General features: G+C 46.7%; 1 protein-coding gene across 12 annotated transcripts in view; it reads right to left on the bottom strand.

Annotated features, from left to right (window-relative positions):
• Window positions 1-15,415, bottom strand: part of Bcas1 (brain enriched myelin associated protein 1) — a 78,764-nt gene that overhangs the window by 43,391 nt on the left and 19,958 nt on the right. For 11 of the 12 annotated variants that reach the window (XM_041641703.1, XM_041641705.1, XM_041641710.1 and 8 more), the window contains exon 4: window positions 12,186-12,760. In XM_041641703.1, the coding sequence (XP_041497637.1) occupies window positions 12,186-12,760 (575 nt within the window). The remainder of the gene's footprint in view (window positions 1-12,185; window positions 12,761-15,415) is intronic. The other variant, XM_041641706.1, reaches the window with a different exon arrangement.

Raw genomic sequence — 15,415 nt, 5'->3', positions numbered from 1 at the left:
CAGCCTTGCTCTTAGGTCAGATTTTTGGCCTTCTTCCCTTGGTAGTTTCTGGAAACCTAGGACAAACTAATCTTGGTCTGAATGTCTCAAACCAGAAAAGCGTTTCAGTTAGAGGAATGGAATGATTTCTGATTTTTGTGAGCTATTATAACTCAGACAAGATTATTAGTCATAATATATCACTATTCATTATGGAAATAATAAAATGGCTAGTTTTTAAAAAAAGATCTGTTTATATGTATGAGTGTTTCTTCTGCGTGTATTCATGTGTACTACATACCTAACGTTAAGGGAGGTCAGAAGAGGGGGTCAGATCCCCTGGGACTGGAGTTACAAACAGCTGTGGGCTGCCATGTGGGTGCTAGGAACTGAACCCTCATCTTCTGGAAAAAAAACAAGGGCTCTTAAGCACTGAGCTATTGCTTCAGCCCCTCAAGGTTTTGAACGTCAACTGGACATAACCTAGAATCACATGGGAAAGAGAGTGCCAGATGAGAGACTGTCTAGATTAGCTTGGCCTGGGGTCATGTCTGTGCAGACTACCGTATTAGTGGAAGGCCTGCCCATGTGCATGTCACCATTCCCTGGGCACGGGACCCTTGATTGTATAAAGGAGGAGAGTGCAAGCTGGGCCTAAGTATGCATGCACGTTTAATTCATGTTAATTTACTTCACTGCTTTCTTCCCTTAACTGCGGCTATCATTAGACCAGTTCCTGATGACATCACCTCCACAGTGCTGACGTCATCTCCACAGTGACGTGCTGTAACCTGTCTGAATTCCCGCTGACGTCATCATCTCCACAGTGACCAGCTGCAACCTGGCTATGTGACCTGTTATAGGAGGCTGCTTGTTTCTTCCCAAGCCACCCGGCAGCTCAGACTCAAAATAACTACAAAGAAACGGTATTAATTAGCCGGGCAGTGGTGGCGCACGCCTTTAATCCCAGCACTCGGGAGGCAGAGGCAGGTGGATCTCTGTGAGTTCGAGGCCAGCCTGGTCTACAAGAGCTAGTTCCAGGACAGGAACCAAAAGCTACGGAGAAACCCTGTCTCAAAAAATCAAAAAAAAAAAAAAAAAAAAAAAAAAGAAAAAGAAACTGTATTAATTAAATCACTGCTTGGCCCATTAGCTCTAATGGTAACAAACCACGAGTCTCTTGGTAAAATATAAAATAACAGAAATGGATTAATTTAAAATGTATGAGTTAGTTAATAAGAAGCCTGAGCTAGAAGACCAAAAAGTGTTATAATTTATATAGATTCTGTTTGATTATTTGGGTCTGGGCAGCTGGGAAAATAAAGTGTAGTCTCCTTTTACAACATGGGGGATTAGGTTACCGGCCCAGAGTTATACAGATGTCAGGACTTCACCACCTTTGACATTACAGACCTTCATCACGATCAGCTCAGCTCAACTGAGCAGTAAAATTCAGCACCATGTAAATGAAACTCGGGGTCTGAGAAGCCAATAGCTTCACAAGGCATGTCCGTTTGCATATACTCAATTCTGAAATCCTCCAACACCTCCTACAGTTTACATCCTTAAGCCCTGCCCTGAGAATTTGCCTAAGCCACATCACTTTTATTTCTTGGACACGCCTGTGTAATGGTGTATATAGTGTGTCTCAGTTATCAGGACTTTCCCAAACCCTCCATCTCAGTCTCACAGAAATGGTCGAAAGCATTTTACAGGAGAGGAAACTGAGGCCCAAGAAGCCACTTCGTGTTTGAGGCTACACGGTGTCCAAGTATTCTCAATAGCCCATTTCGTCTGTCCAGTCTTCACGCCTCCTTGTGATGAAGAGTCCCAAATACCCGTCATGCATCCTGCCCTCAGTTCTCTTCTGCCCCTTCTGTGTTTGAATATTTTCCCTTTAAGAGTCTCGATTGCAGCCTTAGCAGTCTTTCTGAAGTTCCTGGAACGCGTTGGGCAGGTTCCTGTCCCAGGTTGTTGCATGAGCTCTTGCCAGGGAATAATATTCCGTTTTACTTCCTTCAAGTTTTTGCCAACCGTTACATTTTTCATTGAACTCTTTCTTTCCTTACCACCCCACTTTCAATGGCTACAACTCACCCAGTCCAGCCTGCGTTCTTCTAGGGCATTTCACCCTAACACTGGGCCTCCTCCTCCCACCAGGGACCTGTAGTAGTGATTGCTGAGATAGTCTTGGTTTTCACGATGGAGGGTCCCACTGACATCTGGTAGGCAGACTCCGGGAATACTGCCAAGCAGATTCTGCAATACACAGGGCAGGGAATTTTCCAGCCTGGGCATCAAGCTAGAGCAAGGAGCTGGAGAAATCCCTCGTTGTATTAAAAGTATCACCCATTCATTCCTTTGTGCCTCTTTTGCCCCTAGAATGGGAAGCTTTGTTCTTCTTCACCAGTGTCCACCACTTACACCTGGACTCGTGCCCATAGCAGATGCTCCGAAAGAAGGGATGAATGAACAAATGAATGATTTGATCCAAGTGAGACTGGCGTCATTCATTTTTATTAAGGAGTGTGCTGACGAGTTTCCAAAATCACAGCCTATACATTAGCTTCTCCAAATTTAAAAGAGCTCACCTTCGTTTCTTTTCCTGTACCTGTGATAAAATGCTCTGACCTGGAGCAACTGAAGAGGACAGGACCCCCTTAGTTCCTGGCCAAAGTCCAGCACAGCAGGAGTCAAGGCACCAGGAGTCTGCAGAAGCTGATCCCATTAAATATGAAGTCAGAAGAAGGGAGCAATGAATGCATACATGCTGGAGCTCACCTGGCTCACCAGCTTAGGGAATGGTGTTGCCCACACTGGGCAGGTCTTCCCACATCAGTTAACACAATGAAGGTTTTTCCTATCAGGCGTGCCCAGAGGCTGATCTCCCAAGTGCTTCTAACTTGTGTTACCTTAACAACACTTTCTTAGCCATTGTTCTTTTGATGTGAAGAGACACACAACCACATCAACTCATAAAAGGACACATTTAACTGGGGCTCACTTACAGCTTCAGGGGTTAGTCCATTATCATCACGGTAGGGAGCATGGCGGTGGGCAGGCAGACACAGTATTGGAGAATGAGCTTAGAGTTCTGCATCCAGATCCACAGGCAGCAGAAAGGGAGAGAATGACTAGGCCTGGCATGGGCTTTTGAAACCTCAAAGCCTACCTGTATCAGGTTTTTTCTTTTGGGCCACCAACCAGCTCCCAAATCCCGACACAGAGACTTATTGTTAGTTACGAATGCTCAGTCTTAGCTTAGGCTTGCCCCACTAGCTCTTATAACTTAGATTAACCTGTTTCTCTTCATCTCTGTTTGGTCTCAGGGCTTTTTTCTTTTCTGTATGTCCTACTTTCATTGCTTCCCCTGTGTCTGTCTGTCTGGCAGCAGCTACCTGGCAGACCCCAGGCATTGCCCTCTTTTGCTCCCTTTTTCTTTCCCCCTTTCTCTTCTAGAGTCCAGATTCCTCCTCCTACTTATTCTCTCGGCCTGCCAACCAACCTATCTCTCTCCTGCCTAGCTATTGGCTGTTCAGCATTTTATTGGAGTGATCAGGTGCCTTAGTCAGGCAAGGTGAAACAAATATAACACAACTTTACACAGTTAAAGTAATATTCCACAACAGCCACACCTAATGACATACTTTCTCCAACAAGGCCACGCCTTCTCCTATAAGGTCACGCCTCCTAATCCTTATAATCCTTTCAAACAGTTCCACTCCCTGATAACCAAGATTTCAAATACGTTCTTCTATGGGGAGCATTCTTATTCAAACCACCACGAACACGACCATAACTTTGTCCTGTGAAGTACCTTGAAAATATAAGAAACTCAACACCGTTAAGAGCTATGGCTGCTCTTCCAGGGGACCTGGATTTGATTCCCAGCACCCACATGATGGGTCACAACCATTTTTAACTCCAATTCCAGGGGATTTGATGTGTTCTTCTGTCCTCTGCGGCAAAGCCTTCACTTGCATAGAATAAAAATAATGAGTCAAACAGAGCTGCTTCAGCAGGTGAAAGCACTTACTGCTAAGCCTGATGACATAAGTTCAAGTTCGATCCCTGGGATCCACATGGTAGAAGGAGAGAAGTGACTCCCACAAGTTGTCCTCCGACCTCCACATACATGTGTGTGAGCGCACTCATACACATAAATAAGTGCAGCTTTAAAACAATACCTTTTATTTATTTTTTGACAGCTTCATACATCCATACAGAGTATTTTCAATATACCCAGCCCAGGGCTCCATTCACCCCATACCCCCAATACAGGTCCCTTCCATGTTCATGCCCTCTCTTTTTATTTTGGAATCCACGTAGTCCAGTTGCCTACTGGGGTAGTCACCGATCACGTTGGCTTGAAGGTCTGCTGCAAGTGATCAGAGCTTCAGCGAGCTTGTGCCAGTGAGAGTCGTGTTGTGTCCAGAGCACAGCCTGCCACAACTCTCCCGCCATCCTCCAGCTCTCTCTTTCTCTCTGTCCCTCTTCTCCAGCGTTCTCCATGACTTGGGGCGGGGTTGATATAAATGTCATGTTAGGGTTACTCTCTCAACAGTCGCCCTCAGCGTTTGGCTCAGTTGTGAGTCTCCACGTTGACCTCCATTGTTCTAGGAGCCACTAAACACACTGGTCTGGCTCTATGCTACTACACTGGTTCTCATGAGGATTGATGAAGGAGAGTCTGCTTACAATTCCAATTTTGCAGATGAAGAAATTGATGTATGAAAAGAATAAATACTTGCCTACGGTCAAAGAGCAGAGTCGAGATTGAACGTTGACCTCTGCGATTCCATAGCGAAAGGCTTGCAGGTACCACCCTGTCTTCACTGGCACATCTCCGCCCTCCTGGTTTGCTCAAATGCCCACCCAGCAATGGATTTGATCTTAAGTGCACTCCTCCCTATCCTTCTTCACTGATGGATATTTTCCCATGTTCCCAAAAGCTATGTGATCTCTTTGATCCTAAAGATGTGCGGGGCTCTAGTCTAAGATGGGAATGATACGCAAGCCCAGGAAGGCGAAGGAGGACATCCTGAGGAAACGCGTAGGGACAAACAACGGTCAACTGAGAGGTGTGTGTGTGTATGTGTGTGTGAGACATTTAGTTTGTTGCCATAGCCCCACCTCAGCTCAGGGGAATGATCCAAATGGGTAAAGGCACTACTAAAAGAAAACACGAGGGAAATTGTACAGTTCTAGACTTGAAGGTTTTAGTGTCTAGGACAGAGAAAGAGTGTAAAGCAAAGAATCCGAATGTCTGTACACAACCTTCATCCGGCAGGCATGCTAGCAGGCGCCCGGGCGTTGCTGGGCAAAGCAGAAATTAAGTCAGTCTGGGTAGAGGGCAAGTTTGGAAAATTTTTAGTAAATACTTGGTAATTTATGGTAAGCACTTGCCAAATATTAAAAAAAAATGCCTAGCAATTCCATTTCTAAGAGTTTATTCTAAACCTAAGATCACATGGGCTAAATGAGAGAAGGAAAGAGTTGTTTGCTGTAGGAAGGTTGACGAAAAAAGTTGGGGAGACAGGAAAGACCGTGAATAGGACATGGCTAAAGACATGATGGCATGCCTGTCTATTCGTAGACCACTTCTTAGGCATGAGGAATGAGGAAGTCTATATGTGAAGACCAGGAAAACACGACCTGAGCAAACAGCGTGGAGCAGATAGCGGCTAATTCTAGATTAACATGTCTGGAAAGGGAAGAAATAACAAAGCAGATGTTATTTCTGTCCAAAGAAATGATAGAAAGATACACTAACATACAAAGGATGTTCAGTCAGGGACATGGTAGGCACATGTATCGATTGTAATTTCTTGTTTTGAGCCAGGAGAGTGCATTACCGCGTTGGTTTTAAGTTTTAGGGAGAGGCCCGGATGTGATTTCCTGCCTTCTCCCTCTGAGGAAAGCTGTGGCCTCCTTGGCTGCAGCGTCTTGGGAACAGGACCACGGTGGCTGAAAGCTGGGCAGCAGTGACTTCATTGGAATCTTTACACCAGGAACCTGGCAAAAGCACAGGAGCTCCAATGGAAGGAAAAGGAGGGGAGGCACGAAAGGGACTTCGGCTCATGTTCATGCCTTGACTCCCTTAGAAATTGGAGCTGTGCGGGGTGCTGCCTGGGATCAAAGGAAAGCTCTCCTCTCCCCTGGGATGTTGGGATAGCAGCGAGGGTTTCTTCCTCTCGGAGCAGAGGCACCTCGATGGAGACATTAGAGCCAGGGAGAAAAAGATGCTAATTTGCCTAAAAAGGAAGGAAATCAGCCACTGGGAAGAAGATACCAAAAGCATTTTGAGTGGCTTCATTAGGGAATTGTGATTCTTCCAAACACAATATATATTTTTTTGTTTTGTTTTGTTTTTTGTTTTTTTTCCCCCCACGAAGCTCACAGTTACTGAAGAAAATCAAAGATGTATTATCAGTGTAGGGAAATGTTGCTTTTATTTTTCTCACAATTCCTATTCTGATTTTCATTGACTAATAAAAATACGTTCTCATGCTTTAAGCACAGGGCCAGACAGGGAAAGAATGCAATTGAAGCAACCTAGAAACTGTCCATCAGGAAAGGGCATTTCTACTGCCACTGTCAGACAGTGCTGAAGACAGGTTTCTTTGAAACGCCAGCGTTGTTTCAGAGCAAGGAATTGCCACCCAAGGCCGGGATCGCTCAATTTGGGAAGTGAGGAGAGAGAGGGAAATCATCTCTGGGCAGCCTGAGACCAGCGAGAGAGGGATCCAGATGTCCAGTGTGACTTGGGATGGGCCAGCCTCATAGCGCCACCTACTGGAAGAACCAGGGAAATGCTGGGTTGTGGGTTTTGGTTTGTATTTTGTTGGCTTGGGGGATTCACTCCATGGCTCATTTTAGGAAACAGACAAACCAGGCTTCCTAATTCATGCTTGTAATCCCAGTACTCGAGAGGCTGAAGCAGGAGGATTGCCTCGAGCTTGGGGCTAATTTAGGCTATATTACAATACTCTGTCTCAATACCCCGCCCCCAATTAACCTAAAAATAATGGAAAATATAGAGAAACAAATAGGAAAACTACATTCATCATGGGAAAGAAATCACTACTAATAATTTCAGTATTTTTCATTTTTTTTTTCCGTGGAAGAGTTGGTGCACGTGGAGGCTGGCGGAGAGTTATGATATAGTGGAGTCTTTCTCACTCTGAACGGTTTTCTTGCAAAGGACCCTAGAACTGAAAAAAAAAAAATCCCTGTACTGGGGTTGAGCACTCATTGGAAGAGTGTTTGTCCAGCATCCACAAAGCCCTGGTTCCATCCCCAGCACTGTGATAAATGCCTCAGAAAATAAATTTAACTATAAAGTGAGCCATTACTGAAAACAAAATAAGAAACTATAAAGTGGGCCATTTGAATGGTGAGTGTGCTTGGAAAAAATAGTTTAAATGCGTGTTGTCGCCATACAGGATTGAAACAAGATACACAGAGATCCACGTAGACCAGACTTTGAATGGAAATAAAATAAACCTGAAAATATAAAAATCTAAGGGCTGGAGAGCTGGCTCTGCAGTTGGGAGATTTGTTGCTCTTAGGGTGGGTGGTGGGTATAGCACCCACCCTAACTCCCGCTCCAGGGGTTCTAACACCCCCTTCTGGCCACTGAGGACACTGCATGCATGTGGCACACAGATAATCAAGCAGGCAACATACATATGTAAAATGGAATATATATATTTCCATGTCCTCTGCCATGTTTTCTGAAAGAGAGCTACAAATTCTTACTTTCCCACCTCCTTCCTCTTTGGGGGAAGAAAGAGGCAATTCTGCCAACTTTATATTTGCTTTTTCTAATTGAGCCCAGTAACTGAGGCATTGCGGAGGCGCCACACTGAACACAACCGCCCGTCTTTGTTCCTCTGCAGACAAACCTTAGCGTGTGTAAAGCTCATCTGTGTCTCCCCAGAGGAGAGCAAGGGCTCCAGACACTGGATTTACATCACCCAAAGCCATGGGCTCGCTGGGGAACACAATTCTTCCATTAATGATGCTGATTGTTTGGGACTGGTGATGGAGGGGTAGAAAAAGCATCAAAGAAGGCCAATGGTTCCCCCTTGCTTCCTGTACCAAGAGTCTCCTTCCTCCTCCCTCCCTCCCTTCCTTCCTGTGTCTCAGTGGCTCTTCTTGACCCGAAGGCTTGCTGTTTTTCAGCTTGATCCCCATCAGCACAGACAGGTGAATAGAGATTTTTAGTTTAATGGAATGTTCTTGTTTGTGTCTTTGTTTTGGAACAAGGTCTCATGCAGTCCAGGCTGGACTCAAACTCACTATATAGCTGAGGATAACTGAATTCTGGATCCTCCTGCCTTCCATCTTCCTGATGCTGGGGTTCCCTGCTTGAGCCACTATGCCTAGTTTATGCAATGCTGGGACTGGAACCCAGGGTCTCGGGCACACTAGACAGACACTGGCAGCTGAGTTACACCCCTAGCTTTCAGCTTTTGTTTTGGGCATTAGTAACTACTTTGGGGCTGCACCTGGGGACACAGGCAAGAGTTCACTCTTACTTGGGCATGAAATGGAATATGAGTTTTGCGGCTGGCAAGGTGTGGAGGGGAGAGGTGGAGGGGAGAGGTGACAGGGGAGAGGCCAACGAGGGCTTGCAGGGGCACCTCTGTCACCTGCATCCTTCTAGACTGATAACTAAATTCACAGTTATTAGAGGGGAAAAACCTCAGCATTAATAACTGCCTCAGACTAACACAAACTCGTAACCCACTGTTCATAACAGATAGGTTGTGGGCTTAACAAACTTTCCCAACAGTGTGAAGGGTTTTTAGTGCTGCTGAAACAGGGCAGTAGACTCTCTAAGTACTGCTTGGTGTTGTGGAAAGAAAGAAAGAAAGAAAGAAAGAAAGAAAGAAAGAACACACATGCACGTACGCGCACACACATGCACCCCCCCCCCCACATGCTCTTTTCCTTGTCATTTTAGATAACACTTTCCACATTGCCCTCCCATCCATTTTAATGGCCATTCTTCTATTCCCAACCCCAATCCACCTACAGCTTAGACACTCAGGAGCTGATTGCTCACTCATTCGCGCAGTTTCCTTTGTGGTTGCTTGTTTGTTTTGCTCTTTTGAGACAGGATCCTGTGCAGCTGAGGCTGGCCTCTTTCTCACTGAGTAGCAGAGGATAACCTTGAACATCCTAGTTTTCTGCCTCGGCCTCTCAAGTGCTGGGATTACAGACAGGTATCATCACATTTAGCTTTTTTCTCATTTTAGAGCTTGGTGAGCACTTCTGAAGGCACTGATGGACGAAAGGAGAGCAGGAAGCGGAAACAGCAAGCTCGCTTGCTCTTCAGACGTGCGGCCCCGAGTGACTCAAGCCATCCCTTAAGAAAATCTACAAGGACCGAGGAGATGGCTCAGCGAGTGAAGGTGTTTGCTGCCAAACCTGACCAGTGATTGATTCAGGGACCGACGTGATGGGAAGAGAAAATCATTCCCACAGGTTGTCCTCTGACCTATGTGCATGCGTGCACACAGAAGAAATAAGTAAATGTAACTATAAAAAGCTTGGGAGAGGGGCGAAGAAACTCATTAGATGAGATGCCAGGACTAGGAAAGCCAAACCACTTTCTCTTGTACAAGGTTTGTGTTTAAATAATCAGCGCAGAACTTGAATACATTTATAAGCAAAGAGAAGCATTTTGAAATCTTAAGGTCTCGTCCCTGGCACCCACCCCCAACCACAAAGATAGCCCTGGAAGGACCACGGGGGAAACAGAAACCCAGTGTTTCCTTTTATAACCAGGAAGGCCTGATTTCCATCATAGGATCATTTTGTGCACGTGCGAGGAAATCTATTAAATGTTTATCTTGGAAGCTCGGTTCAGCTGGGGAGAGAGAGGGGAAGAAAGCCGCGTCCCTGCCAGCCAGTTGGTCTGTGTGAATCACAGCTCAGTCAGACTTTCAGGTCTATAATTTATCTTTTCTTTGGCCTCTGGGGTAAATGCTCCATTTGTGCGTGAATTCTGGCCTTGTTTTAATTATGCTATGGTCTGAATGTAGTTTTATAAGGCACACAAATGAGATTGTTATTCTGAAAACACAGATTTGTGTGTTCCCCTCCCTTCCCCCAGGATGAGTTGGGGGCCGGTTATCTCGGCTCTAATTCAGGACTCAGTGGGTCAGTGGCTGGAATTCCAAACTCAGCATGCGGTGACAGTGGGGGGTGGAGGCACAGAACTGTGGGGGTTGGAAGCCGGGGAGGGAAAGCTGACGTGGCAGAACCCAGCGCCTAATTCACCCTAAGAATTCTGAATCCAGTGTTTAACTTTGCGCTGTGGCGGTACTAATTGGGACATTATATTCGTGTTATTTTCTGAGGGCTGTATTTTTTCACTATACTTAAAAAAAATTGGTTTTCCTCTAAACACAGAAGTAGGCCACAGGGGCCAGATAAGAAACCTGTACAAATCAGAAGGCTATGGACTTTTTTTTTGCTGTTCAATTTTTAAAAAACTTTGCACATATACGCATCCAAATATCCATGCACTTGTGGGCTGAAGGAGAAATGGTTATCTTATACTTTGCAAAAAAAATATTTTACATGAGCATAGTACACAATGGACACTCAATATTTCCAATATCAGAGATATCGCCAACCAAAAAAAAATGCAAATTTGAAGTGTAACACAATTAGCCACACACATTTCTTTGGCAAATATAAGTAGGAGAGGTCTTTTCTCCAGGAAAGAAAACATGTTTATAATTGGGGGAGGGCTTTCTCCGGAAGATGATTTCAACCCCAAACCCCCTGGGCCGGACTCCTCCATACTTGCTGTGTTGCTACCACAGATCACATCTCGAAGCCAATCTCACCTGGGAACCACAACTGAGTTCAGGTGCCGTCTGGGAGGGTGTCCCCTCATCCCAGCCCAACAGAGGAGGCCGACTTCACAAAGCAAACCTCAAAACTGTTGGCCCCCAAGAGAGTCAGGGTGGACTGAGTATGCCTGGGGTTTGTGACTGAACCTTCAAGATCTAGCTGAGGGATGCTGGTCTGACTTGTTTAAGGAGGATTTGGTTGAATCACTAGGCCGTCAGGCACAACGGGTAGAGCACAGTTCTTCACTATCTCCTTACGAATAGCTTGATTTTTTTTCCTCACTCAGGCGATGGCCTGGCTTCAGATCCCTACCCTTTATAAACCTATGGTTGTTCCAAAGCCATGAGTGGCTCTCGGAGCCCATGAGCAACGGTGCAAACCCAGCCAGAGCTTCTCTACCTGGGCCATGGGTATCAACAGTTGCCCTCACGAATCACGAATATGGGTGACCAGCTCATAGCCCTCAGAGGAGCAGCTCAGGGCTCTTGGCTTGTGCACACGGCAAGGCGCTTTCTGCAGTAAGGCTGACCCGCAGTGAGTCCAGACCCTTCCCGCATGCTGCTCATTGAACTGTCAAACTGTACAGTTGTTTGGGAGTGGACGCGTGAAAGGACATTTGAAAATAAACCCTGAGTCCAAATTTGTGGGCGTAGTGAAAATGTTGATAGCAAGAGGCATCAATGTGTTGGTCTAATTGTTTTTTTGATTTTTTTTCAACTTCAACTGCCTAGAAATTTTGTCTGGAATCTTATAGTCATGGCATAATTCATTCTTTGGGGTTTGTTTGTTTGTTTTTTGTTTTTGAGACACGGTCTTCTGTATCTCAGGCTGGCTTTAAGTAGCTAAGGATGACCTTGAATTTCAGATTTTCTTGCTTCCACCTCCCAAGTGATGGGATTAAGAGCTCGAGTCTCCTCCATACCTGGTGTATCCAGGACTGGGGATCAAATCCAGGGCTTTAAATATGCTAGGCTAGGCGAGCACTCACACGGGGATGCAGAGCATCCCGAGCCTAGTATGTAAGCCTGTTAGAAGTCTTTTCCGTTACTCTAGTACATTTCTCTCTGGCTCATAAACATGGCCCTGTACCCGCAGCCTTGGATAAGGAGGCTAGGTTTATCTCTGCAGACGTCACCTACCACCATAAAAGAGAGGGTCCAGATACTTAGCTCTTTGGATGTTCTGCCTACACAAACACAGAGGAGAAGCTAAACTTACCTTGTCTAGGACCTCGGAGACTATAGGGTGACATGCGCAGTAGCCTCACGCGGTCAGGGTCCCCCATAGAAGCACCCATTGGAGTGGAAGTAGGTAATCTTTCACACACTTACCTCCCCAGCAAGGACACCATGGGGATTCCCGGGCAAAGCAGGAGTCTCCGCGGCCTGGTTTTGGTCCCTCACCTCCTTGGCTTCTTCAGGCTGGCTGTCGACTGGGATACTTTCTCTTCCCCTGTCCAGTTTAAACAATCGGTCGAAAAAACCGAAGTCTTTGGGCTTGGAGGGGCTTTCTGCCTGGGACTCAGGTGGTGAAGGTGCGGGCGAGCAGGTGGCAGGGAAGGCCTGCTGCTTGGCCTCAGTGCACCCTGGCCTTTTATCCGCAGCCGGCCCGGGTGCAGCTGCCACCGGAAGTGCTGCGTGCTCACTTGGGTCTTTGTTCACAGGCGCTGTGCCGGGGCTGACATCAAGCCTGCCCAATGCAGCCGATGAATCCGTGCCTTGGTCCCCGGGACGTCCTGGTACAGGCCGAGAGAGTGTCAAGAAAAAACGCGATCTAGCAGCTGGTGCCGCGGGCTTGGCTTCTCTCCCAAGATTCTTTCCGCTGGCATCGGCCACAGCTTGGGCCTCCATTGTCTTGGGGGAAGAAGCAGCCGCATTATCCTTGGCGATGCTTATTCCCAAATCGACTGTAAACACAAACATAAACAGTGGTCATTCATCGAGCCAGGAAATTCAGGGGTGAATGATGGACTCCAGCTTTTAATAAACAAAGGCTTCTCTGCAGACAGAAGGCCTTGTCCTCCGCGGCTAGCCCGATGGGCATCTTCTGACCCTACTCTTCCTAGGAGAGAAACCCCTGAGGCTGATGAGGTAGAAAAGCCGCTGCCTGGGAAGTCACTGCCTGCCGGGCACCATATGAGTGAGACCCAAAGTCTGCTGTCCCCGTTTATCTCCCTGGAATCCAGAGAAGTGTTAAGATTTTCCAGTAGGAAATCACAGAGTTTGGGCTCAGGAGCCGGGAGGTTGGTCCTTCAACCCCTCCACACTCTAGACATCTGGGCCTGAGCCTTTCTGTATCATGGGAACCTGTCCTGTGTATTTGCCTCTCAGTTCCATTGGTCCCAGCCCCTTAAATGCCTCCCACACCCCATTGCTGTGATAATGAAATATGTCTTCTAAATGTCCCTTCACACTTGAGGCCTGCCTCTAGCAGGGAGCCCCAGGATTATGGAGGCAGATGCAGGCAGATGTCCATGATTCCCAGACCGATCAGAGCAACACAGTGAGACCTTGTCTAGAAAACGAACAAATAAACAACAACAACAAAAAACCTTTTTGACTCCAAGCCCTTAAATTTTTCTCTGCTTTACTCTCTGGTAAAGATGAAGAAACAGTAGCCTGCCCTCACCGCTGTCTTAGGAAATGACACTAGTTAATATGTTTAAAGTGTACAGAAACATGGCTGGGATACGCTCACTGCTCAGTACATGACATGAACCATGGCTGCTGTCACTGTTGGTGAGGCACAGCACTGTTACCCTGCTGAAGGGACCGTCCCTCTAGTCCCTGGTGACAGAGCTCAAGCCTCCTTCCCTCCTGTCTCCAGCAAGAGCAGAAACCAACTCCTGAGTTCGTGTTCTCTCTGTCTCAATGTAAGCCATCTATTAGCGTAGACTGGGGACTGATTCAACAGTAATGCTCCAAAGTCGACACTTTGCAGTCATGAAGAGCAGGTGCATCCAGGAAGGTCGGGGCAGCCACCAGTATGGCGAGCTCACGAATTCTGTGTGTGTAGGAGGCAGCTTTCCAAACCTCCTGGGAGCTGCACCCCCAAACAGCCGCCCTTCCTGCCTTGAACCAACTGAATTGCCTTCATCTCAAGGCCCCTTGGTAAGAAAGCAGTGGGGAAGAATTTTGGAATCTTATTTGATTCTGAAGATCTTTTTCTACAAGCTTTGAGATTCTGCGAAAATCCCTAACCAGCTTGAATTTTCCTTTTTTATGAAATGGCGATGTTGGGCTGAGGACATGATTCATTCAGTCAAGGACTTGTCTCACAAACATTAGGACCTGAGGACCTGTCTCTGGCAGTGGGTGGTGTCCTCACTGCCACAACCCAGGTAGAAAAAGCTGGGTGTGGTATTCCAACCCTAGGGAGGTGGAGACAGGGAATCCCTGGGACACACGGGGCAGCCAGTCTAGCCTGATTGGTGAGTTCCAGGCTGATTAGACAGTGAAAACAAGAGGAAGTGTATAGCCCCTGCAGAGCAGTGCTTGAGGTTGTCCGCTGGCCTCCACCTCACACATCCAAGTGTACACATGCAATCGAACCTCTACGAACACTGCATACACACAAGCATGTGTGAGTACACACACATACACCCAGGAAATAGGATAAAATAAATAAAGCAAGTGGGAGCGTGGGTAGCTCCCTGGAATGCCCGTTGTGATGCTTGTGGGGAAGCTCACCTCATCCTGGTCCAGGCTGCTGCCCCCACCCCCCAGCAGGGACCTAATGACTGCAGATTCTATGATAATGATGCTCTCCATCCTTGACAGCACTGCATTTTCTTCAGTACATACCTCGACAGACAAGTCCTGGTATGTTTGCAAGAAGCCAAGGAGCAGGATGAAGGGGTGTGGGGGAGACGATTGGAGAGTTCTTCATTATATTTCCATTACACGTTAACATGGGATGATAAACACATGCCCACACACGCACACATTCGTTCACAGCGGCTCTGCCAGACTCTAGTATCTAACAGTGTCTGGAGTCAGGAGGCTGAGGAGAGAGTCTTCTTTCTGCGTGACTCAGTGACCTCTTACTAACACAGAAGGCAGAGAAGTGACATAAGACAGGTCAGTGACAGACTGAGGGAGGTTCATGAGGAGGTCCCCTGTCAATCAATGCCTTAGCTAACCCTGCGAGCTCTTTTTCAATTTTCTCCTGTGCTCCAGGCACTCCAGGTACTGGAGGAGAAGGCACTGCAGGAGGGAGGGAAAGAGAGAGGGAGAGGAGAGAGAAGCAAGCAGAGCAGGGACCAAAGGAGCAAGGAGGCCTTTAACTTTAACAGAAGGAACAAAATGGATTGTGGGTCTGGTCTGGAGGGAGAGGAAACTGTTCACAAAAAGGAGAGCCTGGGACTGAAGGCAAGGTGAGGCTTTTGCAAACTCCTGAGAGCATGGACTGGTTTCCCTGCTTCATGTCCTGGCTGGGAACCAAAGGAGCCAAAAGATGAAAACAACAAAAGACAACATTTTCCATGGCAAAATAATAATAATAATAATAATAATAATAATAATAATAATGCCAGTATTTTGCTTTGAAAGGCTCAAAATAC

The sequence above is a fragment of the Microtus oregoni genome, unplaced genomic scaffold, assembly GCF_018167655.1.
Source record: "Microtus oregoni isolate MIOR12 unplaced genomic scaffold, Mior012 000071F_ref0000514, whole genome shotgun sequence".
Taxonomy (NCBI): domain Eukaryota; kingdom Metazoa; phylum Chordata; class Mammalia; order Rodentia; family Cricetidae; genus Microtus; species Microtus oregoni.
This window is presented reverse-complemented; position numbering and strand designations above follow the sequence as displayed.